General features: G+C 40.5%; 2 protein-coding genes across 5 annotated transcripts; one reads left to right on the top strand and one right to left on the bottom strand.

The window, feature by feature from the left end:
* Positions 1–3122: 3122 nt before the first annotated feature.
* On the bottom strand, positions 3123–5656 carry LOC101780631. Of its 2 annotated transcripts, none has more exons than XM_004978948.3 (4): positions 5205–5656; positions 4212–4469; positions 3807–4033; positions 3123–3467 (listed from the first exon to the last, which is right to left on the bottom strand). In XM_004978948.3, the coding sequence occupies exons 1-3, from the start codon at positions 5589–5591 to the stop codon at positions 3845–3847; spliced, it is 834 nt and encodes a 277-aa protein (XP_004979005.1). In that variant the 5' UTR covers positions 5592–5656; the 3' UTR covers positions 3123–3467; positions 3807–3844. The 2 variants fall into 2 exon arrangements, with proteins under 2 accessions (XP_004979005.1, XP_004979004.1); XM_004978947.3 differs by having other exon boundaries at positions 3123–3473; positions 5205–5653.
* Positions 5657–6709: 1053 nt separating this feature from the next.
* On the top strand, positions 6710–15566 carry LOC101779026 (alpha-L-arabinofuranosidase 1). 3 transcript variants are annotated; one of them, XM_004978943.2, is made up of 18 exons: positions 6710–6877; positions 7483–7703; positions 7835–7889; positions 8219–8415; positions 8672–8793; positions 8876–9023; positions 9417–9486; positions 9606–9751; positions 9836–9881; positions 9958–10010; positions 10450–10594; positions 10748–10866; positions 10993–11064; positions 14271–14374; positions 14495–14551; positions 14641–14833; positions 14910–15053; positions 15182–15566. In XM_004978943.2, exons 2-18 carry the CDS (start codon positions 7524–7526, stop codon positions 15338–15340), a joined length of 2010 nt encoding a protein of 669 aa, XP_004979000.1. In that variant the 5' UTR covers positions 6710–6877; positions 7483–7523; the 3' UTR covers positions 15341–15566. The 3 variants fall into 3 exon arrangements, with proteins under 3 accessions (XP_004979000.1, XP_004979001.1, XP_022684850.1); XM_004978944.2 differs by having other exon boundaries at positions 6716–6877; positions 7466–7703; XM_022829115.1 differs by having other exon boundaries at positions 6716–7019.
* Positions 15567–16355: the final 789 nt, after the last annotated feature.

Here is a 16355-nt window from a genome sequence, read left to right as displayed (position 1 = left end):
ACAGGGCGATATATCGGATGAATAATGATTTCGGCCACGATCAAAAAGATCAAAAAAATTTTATCCCTGATGCAGCTTGCATTATTTTCATAGTATTTTTATTAAAAAATAAATAATGTGCTTGAAGCTATACAAAAATTTCCAAAATAGTAATGATGACATTTCTCTCTAATCTCTCTAGTTGCGCGTGCCACGTGGGACCCCTAGTACGCTGACGCAAGCATTGCATGACATGACGTCAGAACCGCATCACGTTGGCATCTTTTTTGTTTGATTGTTAATCCCCTTCCATCTGGGAGGAAGCTTCCCAGCTCGTGCACTAAATTAATTAAGGGGAGCAACACTGATCAGAGACAAATTAATTCCCCCATCGCATTCTTGATTCACTGGACTAATGGCGACTTAGGAGGGGACAGGAGGATGCGCACTGGTTTAAGGATGCCGCGAGGGCACAGCAGGCTACTAATGTACATTTAGGGCATAGCTTTCTGGCTAGCTGTCTGATTTAGTCAGAGATTTGGGCTGACCTTGGCCATGTGGTGCCTAACACTAGGTTTTTTTCTCTTACTAGGTGAGCATGGCAGCAGGCTCTGTCTCTGTCTTCCTTTTGTTGATGTAAGCGCGTGGGATAGTGCCACGTGTCGTCGCTCCGAACCTCGCAGCAGGGCGTCTCCAAAGGGTAGCACTAAGGGCGTGTTTGATACCAAGGGTTAAAATTTAGCCCTGTCATGTTCGGATGCTAATTAGGAGGAATAAACATAAACTAATTATAAAACTAATTGCAGAACCCTAGGCTAATTCGTGAGACGAATCTATTAAGCCTAATTAATCCACCATTAGCAAATGGTTACTGTAGCACCACATTGTCAAATCATGGACTAATTAGGCTTAATAGATTTGTCTTACGAATTAGACTCCATCTGTGTAATTAGTTTTGTAATTAAACTATGTTTAATACTCCAAATTAGTATCTAAACATCCGATGTGATAGGGCTAAACTTTAGCCTCCTAGAGCCAAACACCCCCTACAGTACAAAAAGCAAGAGGCAGGTGCTTCAGTCCGCGCCTATCTCGTACTTCTCCGGATATCCCTCCCTCTCGCATGCACGCTTCCCGAGTGTTTGGCTGAGTTGTGCAGGGAGCTTCATTGTTAAAGACGTCCTTAGGACACCCGCAACGGGGAGCGTTATGAAATCTCTATAGCAGATCTAGACTAACATAGCGAGGGTCCACCGACGCACATAGCAGCAAGGTGGGCGGCTCGCTGGCGGTTGAGGCCGAGCGGGCCTACCGATGAGCAGCAGCGGCCGGAGGCCGGAGCCCGGAGGTGCGCTACCGGTTTTGGGGGAGAGGAGACGAGGAAGAGAGCGGGGGAGAAGGAAGATTAAAAAAAAGGACATGTGGGCTCCACTAAATAAATGTTATAGTCAATGCGTTATGTGACTATAAAAATTGTCTATAGCTAATGCGTACAATGTTATAGAGAGCTCACTCTCTGTGATCATTGCGGGTGCCCTTAGGTAAGCTAGTTTTGTGTAAGTACGATGGTTACACTGAAGTGGTAAAGTAAGTTCTCAGTTATCTTCAATAGAGACATAGTAAGCTTGAACGTTTTTAGCCGCAAATGTAAGTAGTAACATGAAAATGTGAATTGTTGGTTACCAATAAAGTAAACAAAGTTACAGTGAAACGCAGCTAAGTTTGAGCACAAACGAAGTTCACACTGAAATTTCTGTAACTGAATGGCACACTCATGGTTTTTAATTTCCACATGAACAGAGGATACTTAATAGTAAGTTTGGCACCACTTGGACCTAAACTCGGCCAATCACGTCGGTGCAGAGGACCAGTTTACACTTGAACCTAAGGTTGCTACAATTTGCTGTCAACTCTAATTTACGTAGGTGAGGGTGACGAGCTTTTCTGATATGTTTTTTTCCTATAATTTTTTGTTCACGCGTAGGATAATGCCGCGTCTCTTCAGGGCCTCATTTTGCAGTACGAAAATCGCAATTACTTTATTCGAGTCATCCCCCAATTCTTTTTTAAAACAAAAAAAAATTCCTTCCACCAATATAACTAACAGTAAAACCTGATTTGTTGGTTGCCAATACAACGTATGGGCTGTAACTTTACGCTAAAATTTACAGCGAAACATAGCTATGGTGCTCGTGACTCTGCTCTCCATGACACGAGAATAGTTAATATGTTTGGCATTTACTTGGAGAGAAATTTTGGAGAAATTATTACTTGTGTCGATGCAGAGGATCAGTTTACACATTGGTAACCTACAGAAAGAAAAACTTTGCAGTTTGGTAGACACGGGAAGCTAGGAGTGGGTGCACAGGATGTCGCCAGAACTGCTATGTGATGTCTCTCTGTTACTGGCTTAGCTGATTCAGAGCAGGCTACAGGAACAAAGGTTTGACTGCTACAATCAGATGGATTTTAATCCATGAACAATCATCCCATACACCTTCAAGTGATTTGAACTTTTCTATTTTCCACTGTATGTCTGATCAGCGATCAGTATGCACCGGCCCATAGTCATAGAGGTTAGCACTGAAGTGTTCAGTGTCACAGGTCAGCATTAGCACAATCAATTGTTAGAGACAACGGATCTTGAAAAATTGTTAGATTAGTTACAAGGATGAAAAATATAAACTGCATCTTCTCTTCAGCCCGATCAGCGCAGGCCTAACTTTGATGTTAAAAGAGTGCTGAAGATGGACTAGGAGAGGGGGAGACACGGAGTTGGATTACCAGTCACAACTATTTATGATTCTTCATCTCAGAGGTATAAGAAGAAGCAACCTTATTTCCGCACAACACTAGGCTTACTGCTAGCTAACCAAAAAAGAAGCTGGGAACTCTGAGAATAGCTGTGTTTGGATGAGAATGATGGTGGGGGTGAGATTATCCACCATAGCATTCATGAAGCCCAGCTATATGGGAAGATAACATTGAAGTTTGAACCACAGACTACCTTTTACTGCTAAATATTCAGAAATGCATGCAAGGGGTTAACAAAAATGTAAGGAACAACAAGAGAAGAGCACCAACTAGATTCTTTTTTTTAAAAAAAAAGAAAGAAAACTCTAATGAGAACAGCATCCCACAGATAGCAGCAAAACCAAGCATCACAATTTGCACCTTCACGGTAATAATAAACATCATTGACGCGACATATAACAACCTCATTATGCAACTCTATTGATAAATGTACTATCTCCTAAATAGGTTGAAGTTTGCATCAGAAGCTGCCATGACACTCAGCACACCATCTTCATTTTTAATGTTGCTCTCCTAGAAGTCACTCTATTACAGCATTACCCAGAGTACATAAGGAAAATTTATCAATCAACCTTTTCTACAATGGTCGGTCCTTTTTCTTTCCCATGACCCATTCTTATATAACCATCCATGTCTTGTATTGCCGCAACATCCACCCTTACGTTTCTCATGATCTGAAACTGATATGCGCAACAATCAGGCTCTGGACAATTTAGTTAATCACAATGGGCTGAGCGTCGATCTGTTCATTGATTAGATGATTTCCACATAAATAATCTACAGTACTTCATATTCAGTGCATGATATGGATATAGTTTCACCCATTGTGTATCGAATCTATGGAAGGTGAGTGAAATGCACTATTGTAGACAGATGTGTCAAATAAGTACTGCAAAGGTATCTCTCATATTACTTAACTGGTAAAAGTAATGTTCATTTACATGTACACGTAAACGTAATGCTCATGCACTCAATAGTAGGCTAATTCTAGACTTTTAAGAGTAGTGAAGTACCTTTATAACATTCCAACACCAAAGAACTAACATATTTATCAGTTGAAAGCTCCTGAAACTGCATAGATGAAGTCCAAGAAACCAGTTCCCTTGAGAAGACCCTTGCCAGTTAAAAGTTCAAAATCTATCAATAAGAGAAAGCCAATTATAGCGGCTTTTCCATTGATCAGTTCATTGTCACTGGTGAAACCGAATCCACCGACATCCTCGTCAACTATCATCCTCACCTGAAAATGTAAAAGGATATAAGCTAGATGTAAAGGTTCAGTTAAATTCTCATTTCACTGAGAATGTAATGGGTCAGACTGAAGTGAATGAGAAAAGAAGGAATCATCTACAGAAGAAATCTTTCTGAAGATGGCCCTTGAAGTAAGAATGAGTGATCAGACAGGGGAAAACTGGTACCTCTTCCACATTGACATCAGATGCAGTAACTCCAGGTTGAGCTTTCCCACTGAATATAATCTCAGCAGATGCTGCACTGTCAGCCCCACTGATGCTGATGTAGATGTTTTCGTTGTCTGTTTTCACACGGTAAGTGAATAGTTTCCTCAAAGCAGGCGTAAGGGCCCTGAGGACAGGGTTTTTGGGATACCATTCCTTTATTTCCCCAGTACGAAGATCAAATGTACTTTCAGTTGATGGGCAAACAATGCAGCCATCCTAAAAAACAAAAAAATAAACAAGGTTACATCTTTTGGAAAGAACATGGAATTATATCATATAAGTTGTCCACAAGTAAGATATTATAAAAATGTATTGTGTGTCAAAGTCAAAGAGAAAAAAAAAGACTAGCATACACATCATAGACAGCGATGTGGACTGTGGATTAGACAGAATGTGTGAATGAAACCTTGAAGAATCTTTGAAAACAGAGTTTACAAGTTAAAAGGCTTGATATGGCTGAACAGAAGGGTTCCTCAAACGTTTCATACAGCGCTATAGGCAAGATAAAGGAGGTTCTGAAACTAATAAAATAAAGCTTTCCTGAGCACTTGCAGCCTATAGGAAACCAAGTGTCACATTTGTGTTCATCAATCTTAAATGAAAGTAGTTTCATTAGTTCATGGAGTGGGTACGGATCCGAATGCATGTAGATACATTTTGTCAGACATCAGGTTCCTAAAACCACTTAATGATGCATTTTTGGTCAGACAAAACAGGCATAAAGCTGATAGTTCGTCACGCAAAGCACACAATTTAGAAGTATCTTTTTATCTTTTTTTTGAAACTCTAGAACCAACTAGTGAAGTTTATAATTAGGGAATAATTTGTAACTTCTTTGAAACTAGAGAATTTTCACGGGTTTGGTACTTGATCCCTATTAACATTTCAAATCCCAACCCAACAGTGAGTACTGACATTCCGCCGAGCAGGCTACGAGCGCCCGAAACGCACCTGCGTGAGCTTGGCGTTGAGGAGGCCCTCGGTGTAGGCGCCCTCGGCCGGCGAGCGGTTCTCGATGGCGAAGACCTGGTCCTTGTACCAGAGCAGCAAGATCTCCTCCCCGTCCTGCACGATCACGCGGCGCTCCCCGCGGGGCAGCGCAGCCAGCGGCACGACCGGCACCCACACCGCGCCACCTCCGGCCTCCGCCGTCGCTGGCGCGGCGGAGGGCTCGGCCCCGGACACCTCGGCGGCACGGCAGGCGAGCCTGCAAGAGTGACGATGGTGGCAGTGGCCGTGCCACGCGCGGAGCGAAACGAGAGGGTGGCCGGCGGGGCGGCGGCGGAGGAAGGAAGAGGAGGCGGCCGCGGTGGTGGCTGTGGTTGTGATGGCCGCCATGGGGAGGGGAGTCAGGGTGGAGCGAGGCGAGCGGGAGGGGTGGAGGAGGGGTTTGAGGAGGAGGAGGAGGCGCGGGAGGGGGACGGGGTGGTGGTGGTGGTGCGGGGTGGAGCGTCCATGGCCACAGGTTGGGGATAGAAGCGCCAAAACGGAGCGTGGGGAAGAGAAGCGGACACATTTATAGGTTCGCGTCCAGTGGCAGCCTGCGTGGCCTCGAACTCCTTTACTTTACGGCTTGACACACTGAAAACTGTTTACTTTTTTAAGAAAAAGAAATCTATGCTGTCTTTAAATGTGCAAAGCATTATACTCTTAAAAGAGAGTAGTAGGAGGTTTTCATTCAAGCTAATATGAGAAGTCGAAGCTTCCGAACCTTTGTTGTTAAATATATTACACCATTAAATATATTATACCATTACTTTTTTTCGCCCGTTTCATTATTTAGCTTTTTTTAAGTATTTACACAAATAGATAAATTTATAAATTAAATCTAAAATATTTCATCCATCCTAAAACATCAGTCATAAGTCATTCTAGGAATTTTAAAATTGATTATTAGGAAAGTAAAATGACCTAACTTATCCTATTTATTAGCCATATTTAATGCTCATTGACTACTCGTATGCATATACATGTATAAAATAGGGTAAAATGACTTGTTTGTCTGGATAATTTTGAATCTCAGAATAACTAGTTTTCATAATAGACATGAGAGACCGTACTCTTCGTATGGAGCCGATATAAAGAAACATGTTCACGCTTTTTGGTGGTTTTGGTTTTATTCTAAATTAAACTTCTTTAAGAAAAAATACACTAACATCTAATATGAGATTATTTTTGTTGAATTCACCCTTAAATATGTCTTGGCCAAGTCTATGAAATTTTCAGGTTTGACCATCATAATTTTTTTTAGTAAAGATTTTCTTTGGAGGAGGTGGAGCAGTTGCTCGGAATCCATAGAGGCCCAATCAATTGTGCCCATCCACCAACATTTTTTTTACAGATGATCTTAAGGCCCAAGAAGGTACTCCCAGTGCTCGCTCAGTCGTCCATGGTCTGCAGCCCAATTAACAACTATGATGATTGATGATAGCGCCAGAATAGCGAGCCTCTGGATAAGGACAACAAGAAAAGATAAATGTTTACTCTGCCGTGATTTGTGCGAGAAGTGGCAACCTAAGCTCGCCAGTGTGTTCCAAAGTTCAATTCAGATTCTCTCAAAAAAAAATTCAATTGAGATGAAGTTCATCTTTGAGTGGCAAAGTGAAAAGGCGTAACTCTGAAAGGTAGGGGTACTTCCACATTTTATTACTTTATTTATACCAGTATAACCACTCTTCCAGTCTTCCGATCCTGCTCAAGCTAGCTCGCCTTGTCTTCAACCCTGAGTTGCTGAAAGGTGAATCCGTGGTGAGGAGCTCGCTAAAGGTTCCCTCTTTGCCCCCGAATGACTTGTCCATCGACCCTCTTGGTTGTGCAGACAAGATGTTTGATAGAATGCCTATAGGGAGGCTTGTTGGATATTTTTGTCTGAGTCAACAGTAGTAGTATCATCTGAAATTCATCTCTTCTTTTACACTGCACATGTACAATTGAATATCATGTAGTTCAGGATTTCCATAGAAACAAAAAAGCTTAGGGCCTCCATAGAAAGAAAAATAAAAGGAATTGTTTAGGACATCTATCTTGCTGTTCAGATGTCGTATCTGCAATATTGTTCATTCAAGAGCTTGTAGATGCATAGTTGAATATATATAGACATTATTTAGGGCTTGGTTCAAGTTATGCCATACGCAATACTTCTCTACAATTTTGTAATATGGAGGTGGTCCTGTTGCAATAACTTGGTACTTATCCATATCCACCTAACTCAGTTGACCTGGCATAATAGCATCTTCTCCTAGCTGTGTTGGCGCTTGCAAGTTGAGGTGCATGGGTTCCATGGAAGGGTTCTCTCCAACAACCATCCCATGCCTCTTGCTTCTTTTCTGCTTAGGCTGCAAATGCCTAGCATCAGAGTTTGAGTTGACCCAGACGGCAACAGTCAAGGTTGATGCCACGCCAGAGCTTGCTCGAAAGATCCCTGATACACTATTTGGGGTGTTTTTTGAGGTGAGTCAGTAGTTTATTTGTAGATACCAGTTCGATGGGCTTTTGTAGAATACTAGCATATTATCAGAATTACCCATATGCAATCCATTATCCTCTATGTTCTTGCAATAATTAGTCTGGTTATTCTGTAGGAGATCAACCATGCCGGAGCTGGTGGAATATGGGCAGAACTTGTTAGTAACAGAGGTATTTTTAGATATTTTCGATGTGTTCTGTGAATTTCAAAGTCAACTATCTGATGAGAAGTTAGGTGTACTTATCTTTTCGGGAGTGAAGCGGAATAATTCCTATGTTATTACTTTCCAAAGAAAGCCAACTCTGTTTTGCACTTTTGGCTGAACATCTTCAAGCAAATCATGATTATTATGAGCATATCTGTGAGTCATAGTGCACCAATTTTTCTTATGTAAAGTATAATCTAGAACCTGGAGAACATAATACTTTTTTCTTTAGAAGATGCCACGAAATGTATGATTCAGGTTTAGCATAACGAGCTTCTGAATTTTATGCTTCAGGTTTTGAAGCTGGAGGCCCCCATACTCCATCAAACATTCACCCATGGTCTATCGTTGGAGATGACTCTTCCATTTTTGTGGCCACCGATAGATCATCTTGTTTCAGTCGGAACATTGTTGCTCTAAGGATGGAGGTCCTCTGCAATGATTGTCCAGCTGGCGGTGTTGGCATTTACAACCCAGGGTTCTGGGGCATGGTATAACTTTATGTTGACCATATGTTGCTTATTCATACCTATATAAGAAATGCACAATTTCATAAAAAAATGAACCTCTATATATGCAATATCAATAACTCCTATTTTAATACCATTAAGTTTCATGTCTTTTGTTTGGATATTTCAGGTAGTATTAGCTTTTCATGCTCTGATATTAGGCAAATATTTTGTAAAGTTTTTGTTTTCCTATATTTCCACTTTCAGTTTTCAATAATGTTACAATTTCCCCTTCCAGAATATTGAGGATGGAAAGACCTACAATCTAGTTATGTACGTCAAGTCACCAGAGACAGCAGACTTGACAGTTTCACTAACAAGCCCAGATGGGTTACAGAATCTGGCTTCAATTAATCTAAAGTAAGTATTTTTTTCCCACGGCATTGTGAAGTGGATGAGGGCATTTGATTATTCACATCAATTGAAATGATTGCATTGGTAGAGTTGCTGGCACGTCAAACTGGACAAAACTGGAGCAGAAGTTGGTTGCTAAAGGAACCAACAGAACCTCAAGGCTTCAGATAACAACTCATAATAAAGGAGTCATATGGTTTGATCAAGTATCACTCATGCCTGCAGACACATACAAGGTATGCTGCATTATTTTTCTTGTGGGCACCATATATTATATTATGGTTCAACACCTTGACATTGAAAGATAGGAAAAGACCTAGCAAAGTAAAAACAATGTGAAAATTTTAAAAATGCAAAAAAAAAATACTACATTGTGAAGGAAAAATCTCTTACGAGTCTCTGCTCAGTTCTACAATAGTTCAGTGCCCTTTCCAGTAAAACATAAAATGTTGTGATCACGGACAACCTGTTTGGCTAAATTTACAAGTTCGTTTATTTGAGTATTCAATATGTTGAGATTTATTTCATCTTTTTAGAAATGAATATGATATCTTTACATTATACAGTCATAGGTATCGTGCATGAGTTCCTCGAAGTATTTAACAACCAATTCTGTCCTGCATGCACAGGGACATGGTTTTCGCTCAGATCTTATATCCATGCTTTTGGATTTAAAACCACGATTTTTTAGATTCCCTGGTATGTGCTTGTTTTCTAAACCACGTTCTTGATGATCGAAGATTTGTGATTTATTAATAATTTAATGTATGCACAGAAATGTCTGGAATGATTAACTAGATGGCATGCTTCTACTGTAGGAGGTTGCTTTGTAGAAGGTGAATGGTTAAGAAATGCATTCAGATGGAGAGAATCTATTGGTCCATGGGAAGAGAGGCCTGGACACTTTGGCGATGTTTGGCATTACTGGACTGACGATGGCCTTGGATATTATGAATATCTTCAGGTACCAGTTCACACTGTTTGAGCCTTTCCTTTTCTATAGTCACCCCCTAAATAATTACTACTACCTTTGAAATCCACATCAAAGCTTTCTGAAGACCTAGGTGCTGCTCCAATCTGGGTATTCAACAATGGTAATTATATTTAGTTTTTTAAATCTTTTATCCTTGTGGTCTTCTTACCTGATGGAAAATTCCCTCTTAAAATCAGGAATCAGCCACCACGATGAAGTTGATACTGCTATAATTGCTCCTTTTGTAAAGGTTTGTATTCAGCTCCGTAGTTCCTTTTCAAGCGGGGCCAACATATCTTAATATAATAAATATCTTTCATTTAAATGCTCCTTAGACACATGTGAGTACGTGAAATGGTGCATAAGCAAATTAGACATCATTTTCTTGTTTCATATCTTCCTGTGTAAGCATGCATCTCAGCAGATGAAAGACAATAAGATATGATCAGTCTGCTTGAATGATGCTTAAGTTTCTCTTGTTAATCCATACCAGAAAAGATATTACAGTGGGTTTCGTTCTTTACTACTCATTTGTATTTTCCAAGCTTGTCCACGAACAAACTTCTTCCGCTTATGTCAATAGCAACAAATTCACTATAGGATATGATTTACCATTTATTGACTTGTGGGAACTTGCCATAACTCGTAATTTTACCTTGATTATTTTGGAACTGTTTGTCTTTCTGCAGGATGTATTGGACGGCCTAGAATTTGCAAAGGGGAGCGCTAACTCAACATGGGGCTCTGTTAGAGCTGCAATGGGGCACCCAGAACCATTCCCACTCAAATATGTCGCAATTGGAAATGAAGATTGCGGAAAAAAGCATTACCGTGGTAAGTTGATAAGTTACAATATATCTCCTCATAGTACACAAACTAAACATTTTGCATAAAAATGAAAAAAATTAAACGTAACAGGTACAGTACTACAGCCTACAAGTTGAACCTAATTTTAGTTACACAATTTTCAATACTGCTGTTGAACAGGTAATTACCTGAAGTTCTACAATGCTATAAGGGACGCCTATCCAGACATTCAAATGATTTCAAACTGTGATGGTTCTTCCAGACGACTTGATCATCCTGCTGATTTGTTTGACTTTCATGTAAATTTCTTTCTGCCAAGTTAATTTTGTCTTGTCTGTTGCTGTCTACATTATGTTATTCTGTTTCATTATCTGTCATCTTGGTCAATATCTTCTCTTAAGTTCCTACAATTCTTTGTTGTTCAGGTTTATACCGACTCTAAGACTTTGTTTTCCATGATGAACGAATTTGACAGTACATCTCGTGATGGACCCAAGGTAACTCCTAATTTGAATTGCTTTCCACTTTCATTTGTGGGGAAATTCTTGTGAAACAGCCCTCTTTTATAATTCAGGGCTTTCTTGACATTGCTATTGGGATGTTAGGGTAATCATATAAGAGTCCTCTAATATTATAATGTATTGGGTAGAACTTTGGGTACATCCACTCAATGATAACCTAAAGGGTTAACCAGATAGTATTGATGGTTGCCCAAGGTTCTATTATGCAATTTAATTATTCTTACAGATCTCTGTTCCTAATCTTTGCAAAAAGGAAAGAAAATAGAGGACGAATATGGTTTCGGTTCTTTTTATACATTGCAACTCAAAGAGACTATGAGGATTACATGTATGGAGCTTAAGTGATGATTAGAACTGTCACATCTGGTTTTAAAACAAAACCAAGTGCTACCTATATATATGCCAGGATCTAGTTTCATACATATAGTGACATCATAAGTGAATAACAGTAACAGTATCACGTAATGAAAAAGAGTATCAGAGATATATGCTTAATCCTGGAAACGAAGGCTCCAAACTTCACAGGCCGTCGACTGGGGTTGCGTATGCCTAGAACTCAGCACCAGCTTCAACAAACTCCATAGCATCCTCTTCTTCTGAGCAACGCTGGTTATAGCAAGTGTGAGCACATGTCGTACTTAGCAAGTGTGGGGAAAATATGCATGCAAGGCTTAAATAAGGAAACGCTGACTGGTTGACTGCATTAAGCATTTTTAGTTGGTCAAATTTTATTAGCACCTTATTACTAAGGTATAAGTATATACCAACCCACATTAAGCATGAACATAAATAAAGATAACAGCAATAAATAACAACAATTTAATTCAACTTTGGAACTTCCGATAGATTAATCATGTGAGAGTTCAGGCCGCTCTTGACCATGAGCACCGCTGATCGATCAGTTTTAGACACTTTGCAGAGGTTGTACTACTTTACCCACAAGTCGCGTAAAAGTTCAGATGAACTTTAAACCCAACCATGCTGTACTAATCAGGCACTCATCACACTACCAAGGTGTGACTGCATAGGGACACTACAAGGCCTTTACAAAGATTCCCTAATAAGAAGTAACCCACTAAGGTTTCGGTGCGTGCATAAACCTCCCTAATGGGTATAGTGTTTTAGCAAAGCCCACTTACCAAGAGGACCGGGCTATACAACGACTCAAGCCTCTCCTCTTGCCCTTTCGGTAAGATTACCCTTAACTAGAATCTAATTAATTAGCTAAGACCAGAGCCCATTAGTTCTTGTGGTTGCACTGTTTCCTGGGTGGTCACTCCATGTTCCAATTAAGCATGGTGATCTTGTATTAATGGAAGGTATAGCATAAGTAAAACAAGTTTAATCATTGAGTACATTAAAACCACCATAACCTAAGTATAGCAGCTAAGCATAGCTACCCAACAGAAAGATAAAACCCAGGTTGATAAGGAATGATAATAAAAACTAGACAAACCTTAATAGGACCCATCAATATTAAATGCAGAGCAATGCAAAAGTGATTAACTTCATCTTCACGCTCTTGAAAACTCTTGAACTGTGTTTGTTCTACTCGTGGCAACCAACCAAAACAAACATCCAGAGCACGCACATACAAGCAAACAAATGAATTAAATTAAAAACAGTACACTAATCATCATAAACAGTATTAAAAAGTGGTACAAAACTAATCTACACGTTAAGACGAACGCGTGAGCGAAAGAATCACTCAAAACGGAGTTAAAACAGAAAAGATACGGATAAAACAAGATGCAAGGGCTTGCTGGCGAGGTTTTAAAACTTCCAGGGGTTTAACTGCGAAAACTGAGGGCTTAAACGCGTTATAACTAAGGATTGGACTGGATCTCGGGAATAGAACTATCTTCAGGTTTTAAACTGCAAAACTGCCACCTCATCTTCTTCTACCTCATGAACGCATCCTAGTCAAAACCAACCGGCCGGTGGCCGACTTGCTGGCGGCGGCCGGGCCAGGGAGGGGGCGCGGCTGGCCGGCGTCGCGGGATGCAGAGCAGGCGGCGGCGCTGGGCGGCAGCAGTGCGGCGTGCGAGTGGGCGGTGGTGCGGGCGGTGTGCGGGGCACGGCTGGGCGAGCGGCTCGGGCAGGCGGCACGTTGCGCGAGGCAGCGGGCGGCTTGGGCAGGGGCTCGGCACGCAGGGCAGGCACGCTGCTAGGCTGAGGAAGCTCGACCATGGAGGTGGCGATGAACCGGAACAACGAGATAAGGGTAAAATAAGGGATTGCTAGGGAACGGCCCCAAACTCGCACCGAAGTGGCAAAACGGAAAGAGAACGACGAGACCAATGCTTTGGTTCGCTCACCTTTGACCAAGAACTTACGATTTCGCTGGAGTTGCTCGCCGGAAAGTTCTTCGGAGAACTCGCTAGAGTTCAACAGATTGATATGTTCGGCGTCGAACTGCGGGAGCTAGGGTTGTCGAAACAAGGTAAGATTTGCGGCATTGGATAAAGGATGTCATGGCGATCACCGAAAAGTATTAATAGGCCGTGTTGGAGTCCGATTTTATTTTCCTCCTTTTTCTAATTTTGGGAATTAATTTCGAACTAAAAACAATTCCAGAAAATTCTGAAATGGCTATTATATCTCGGAAAATACTTCGAAAAGCTCTGAAAAATTCAGGAAAATTCTTGGAGATGGTTTGGAACACGAGGAACCCAAATAAAATACTTGGAGCTCGTGAAAAAGATTATAGAGCCTTCTAATAAATAGATTTAGCTCTAGAAAAAATGAGAATATATTCCAGAAAAAATCTGGAAAATTCTCAGAAAAGCCTAACCGCTATCTAAACGCGTTTTAAAACATTTGCACTCAAGAAACACCAAGATGCATCGGCATGAATGCAACACACACATAACAACTTTATTTAATTCAGAACAACAACCAATTGTTTTTCCTACACTAAATTTCCTGTTAAGAAAAATAAATGTTGGGAAAATTATAAATTGTGAGCAAATTATTGTTAATTGTTCTTTCTAATCACATCGTGAAATTTGAAAATTTCAGGGTATGACAGGAACATTATGTGATGTTATCTAAAAGTTTTGGAGACTCTCAAGAACTAAATTGTTTTCTACATTTTGTTATCTACATGATAATAAATGCCTGTTGCATAATCCAATGCTGGACGGGCAGTTAATATCTTTTGGAATATGATTGGTGCGCAGGCTTTTGTTAGCGAATATGCAGTTTGGAAAAGGGATGCAGGTAAAGGAAGTCTTCTTGCTTCATTGGCAGAAGCTGCTTTCCTAACTGGACTGGAGAGAAATAGGTGTGGTTTGCTTGGTTCCCTGAATCTTCCTGCATAAGATGTTTTTGCTCATCTAGACACCATGATCTGATGGCGTTACTATTTACTGTAAGTTACATGACTCTTGTTGATTCTTTGCAGTGACATCGTTCAGATGGCCAGTTATGCACCACTATTTGTAAATACCAACGATCGGAGGTCAGTATTTATGGCTTTATGCTTTCGGTGGTTCTTGGTGTTCTTGTCGATTTAACATTGTGGTATCCGTGTTTGAATAAAACAACCAGGTGGAACCCGGATGCTATTGTCTTCAATACCTGGCAACATTATGGGACTCCCAGTTACTGGATGCAGACGCTATTCCGTGAGTCTAGCGGCGCTATGGTTCATCCAATCACAATCAACTCCAGATACTCTAATTCTCTAGCGGCATCTGCAATTACTTGGCAGGATTTAGGGAATAGCTTCCTGAGAGTAAAGGCAAGTTCTATTTCCTGCATTCTCCTGAATTTGAAGGACTTATATCGTAACCTTAGTATCGAAAGCTCTTGTGCAGATTGTAAACTTTGGGTGGCATGCTGTAATAGTCAGAATCGCCACAACAGGACTTGAGGCTAGTGTCAATGCAGTGGGATCAGCAGTCACTGTTCTCACATCCGACAATGTGATGGATGAAAATTCTTTCAGTCACCCAGAAAAGGTAATCAAATTCCTCTTACGTCTGAAATGACCTATCAAATTAAACTTGTTCAAATGTTCAGAACTCGTTGCTGCCTTGGTGCTCATCTGAATCCAGCGCTTGCTTCTAAATTGTAATCAACTGTGCAGGTCGTGCCAGTCAAGAGGCAGCTGCGGAATGCAGCAGAGTACATGCGAGTCAGGCTGGCCCCTCACTCGCTCACTTCATTCGATCTCGCTCTGTCTCAGTCCAAACTTATCAGTAATGTTGCAGAGAAAGGAGATGAATCCTTGAGATCTGGACTTTGATACTGATATATATCAGTATGAGGAAGTTTTCAGTATCTTGAGAACGCAGTGCGTACTGTAACACAAGGACATAGTACATGAAGGCTTGCCGTGAATAAAAATATTTCTAGAATTTTATGTGGTTTTCATGTATCCAGCTTTAATAATTCAAGCGTAAATAATGCTTGTAATGTTTGGCGCGGCACAGAAGGATGGAAACATTCGGGAGGTCGTGAAAACCCTCTAACCATTTTTATTTTCGTATTTTTTTATCCGGTGACGGGAACGAGAGGCCAGTCGAGAAAGCGGAATCAGGTATGCAGGATGACAGATAGAAACAATTCAATCAGGTCGGAATTGATAATTTAAATCGGGCAGATCGATGGACCGCCCAAGCCAATAATAATTTGTGGTATTTGGCTTCACACTTTTGACGTTGCACCAGGCATATACTCATAGAACAACAGCACAAGGAATGTTACCTTTTTAGCTTTTAAATTGTCACAAAATATATTAGCTTTGTACCTTTTTAATTGTCATAAGATATGTAGAAAATAGAAAATCATAAAATAAAAATAAAGAGCTAAACCTAAAGGACTGAGTTAAGTCGTGACCGGTCACGCGTTGGGCGAGCGCGCGACCTTCTGCCTTACCTTTCCTGGCGCTGCACAACCTCCGTAGGGAGGTCCCTTTCCAATGACATCGCCGTTGATGTTAGAAAAAAAATTAGTTATATTTTTTAATGAGTATTACTCTCTCATCAAGTATCCATTTTCAATTATATTTTCACCATCGTGTTCCTTATGACCAGATCCACAAAACAAGACCAATGTTGATATATTTTGAAGCTGTTTTATGTGACTCCCAACTTATGTTGTATGTATAGTAGCAACTTATATATCAAGTGTGTAACAACTTGTATATTAAACTTTCATGAAGACTAATTGACAACTTATAGAGATAAGTTAACAAATTATGCAGAGATCATGTATCAACTTATTTATAAACTATGTAGGAACTTATATTGCATGCCTAA

This window comes from Setaria italica, chromosome VIII, assembly GCF_000263155.2.
Source record: "Setaria italica strain Yugu1 chromosome VIII, Setaria_italica_v2.0, whole genome shotgun sequence".
Lineage (NCBI taxonomy): Eukaryota > Viridiplantae > Streptophyta > Magnoliopsida > Poales > Poaceae > Setaria > Setaria italica.
This window is presented reverse-complemented; position numbering and strand designations above follow the sequence as displayed.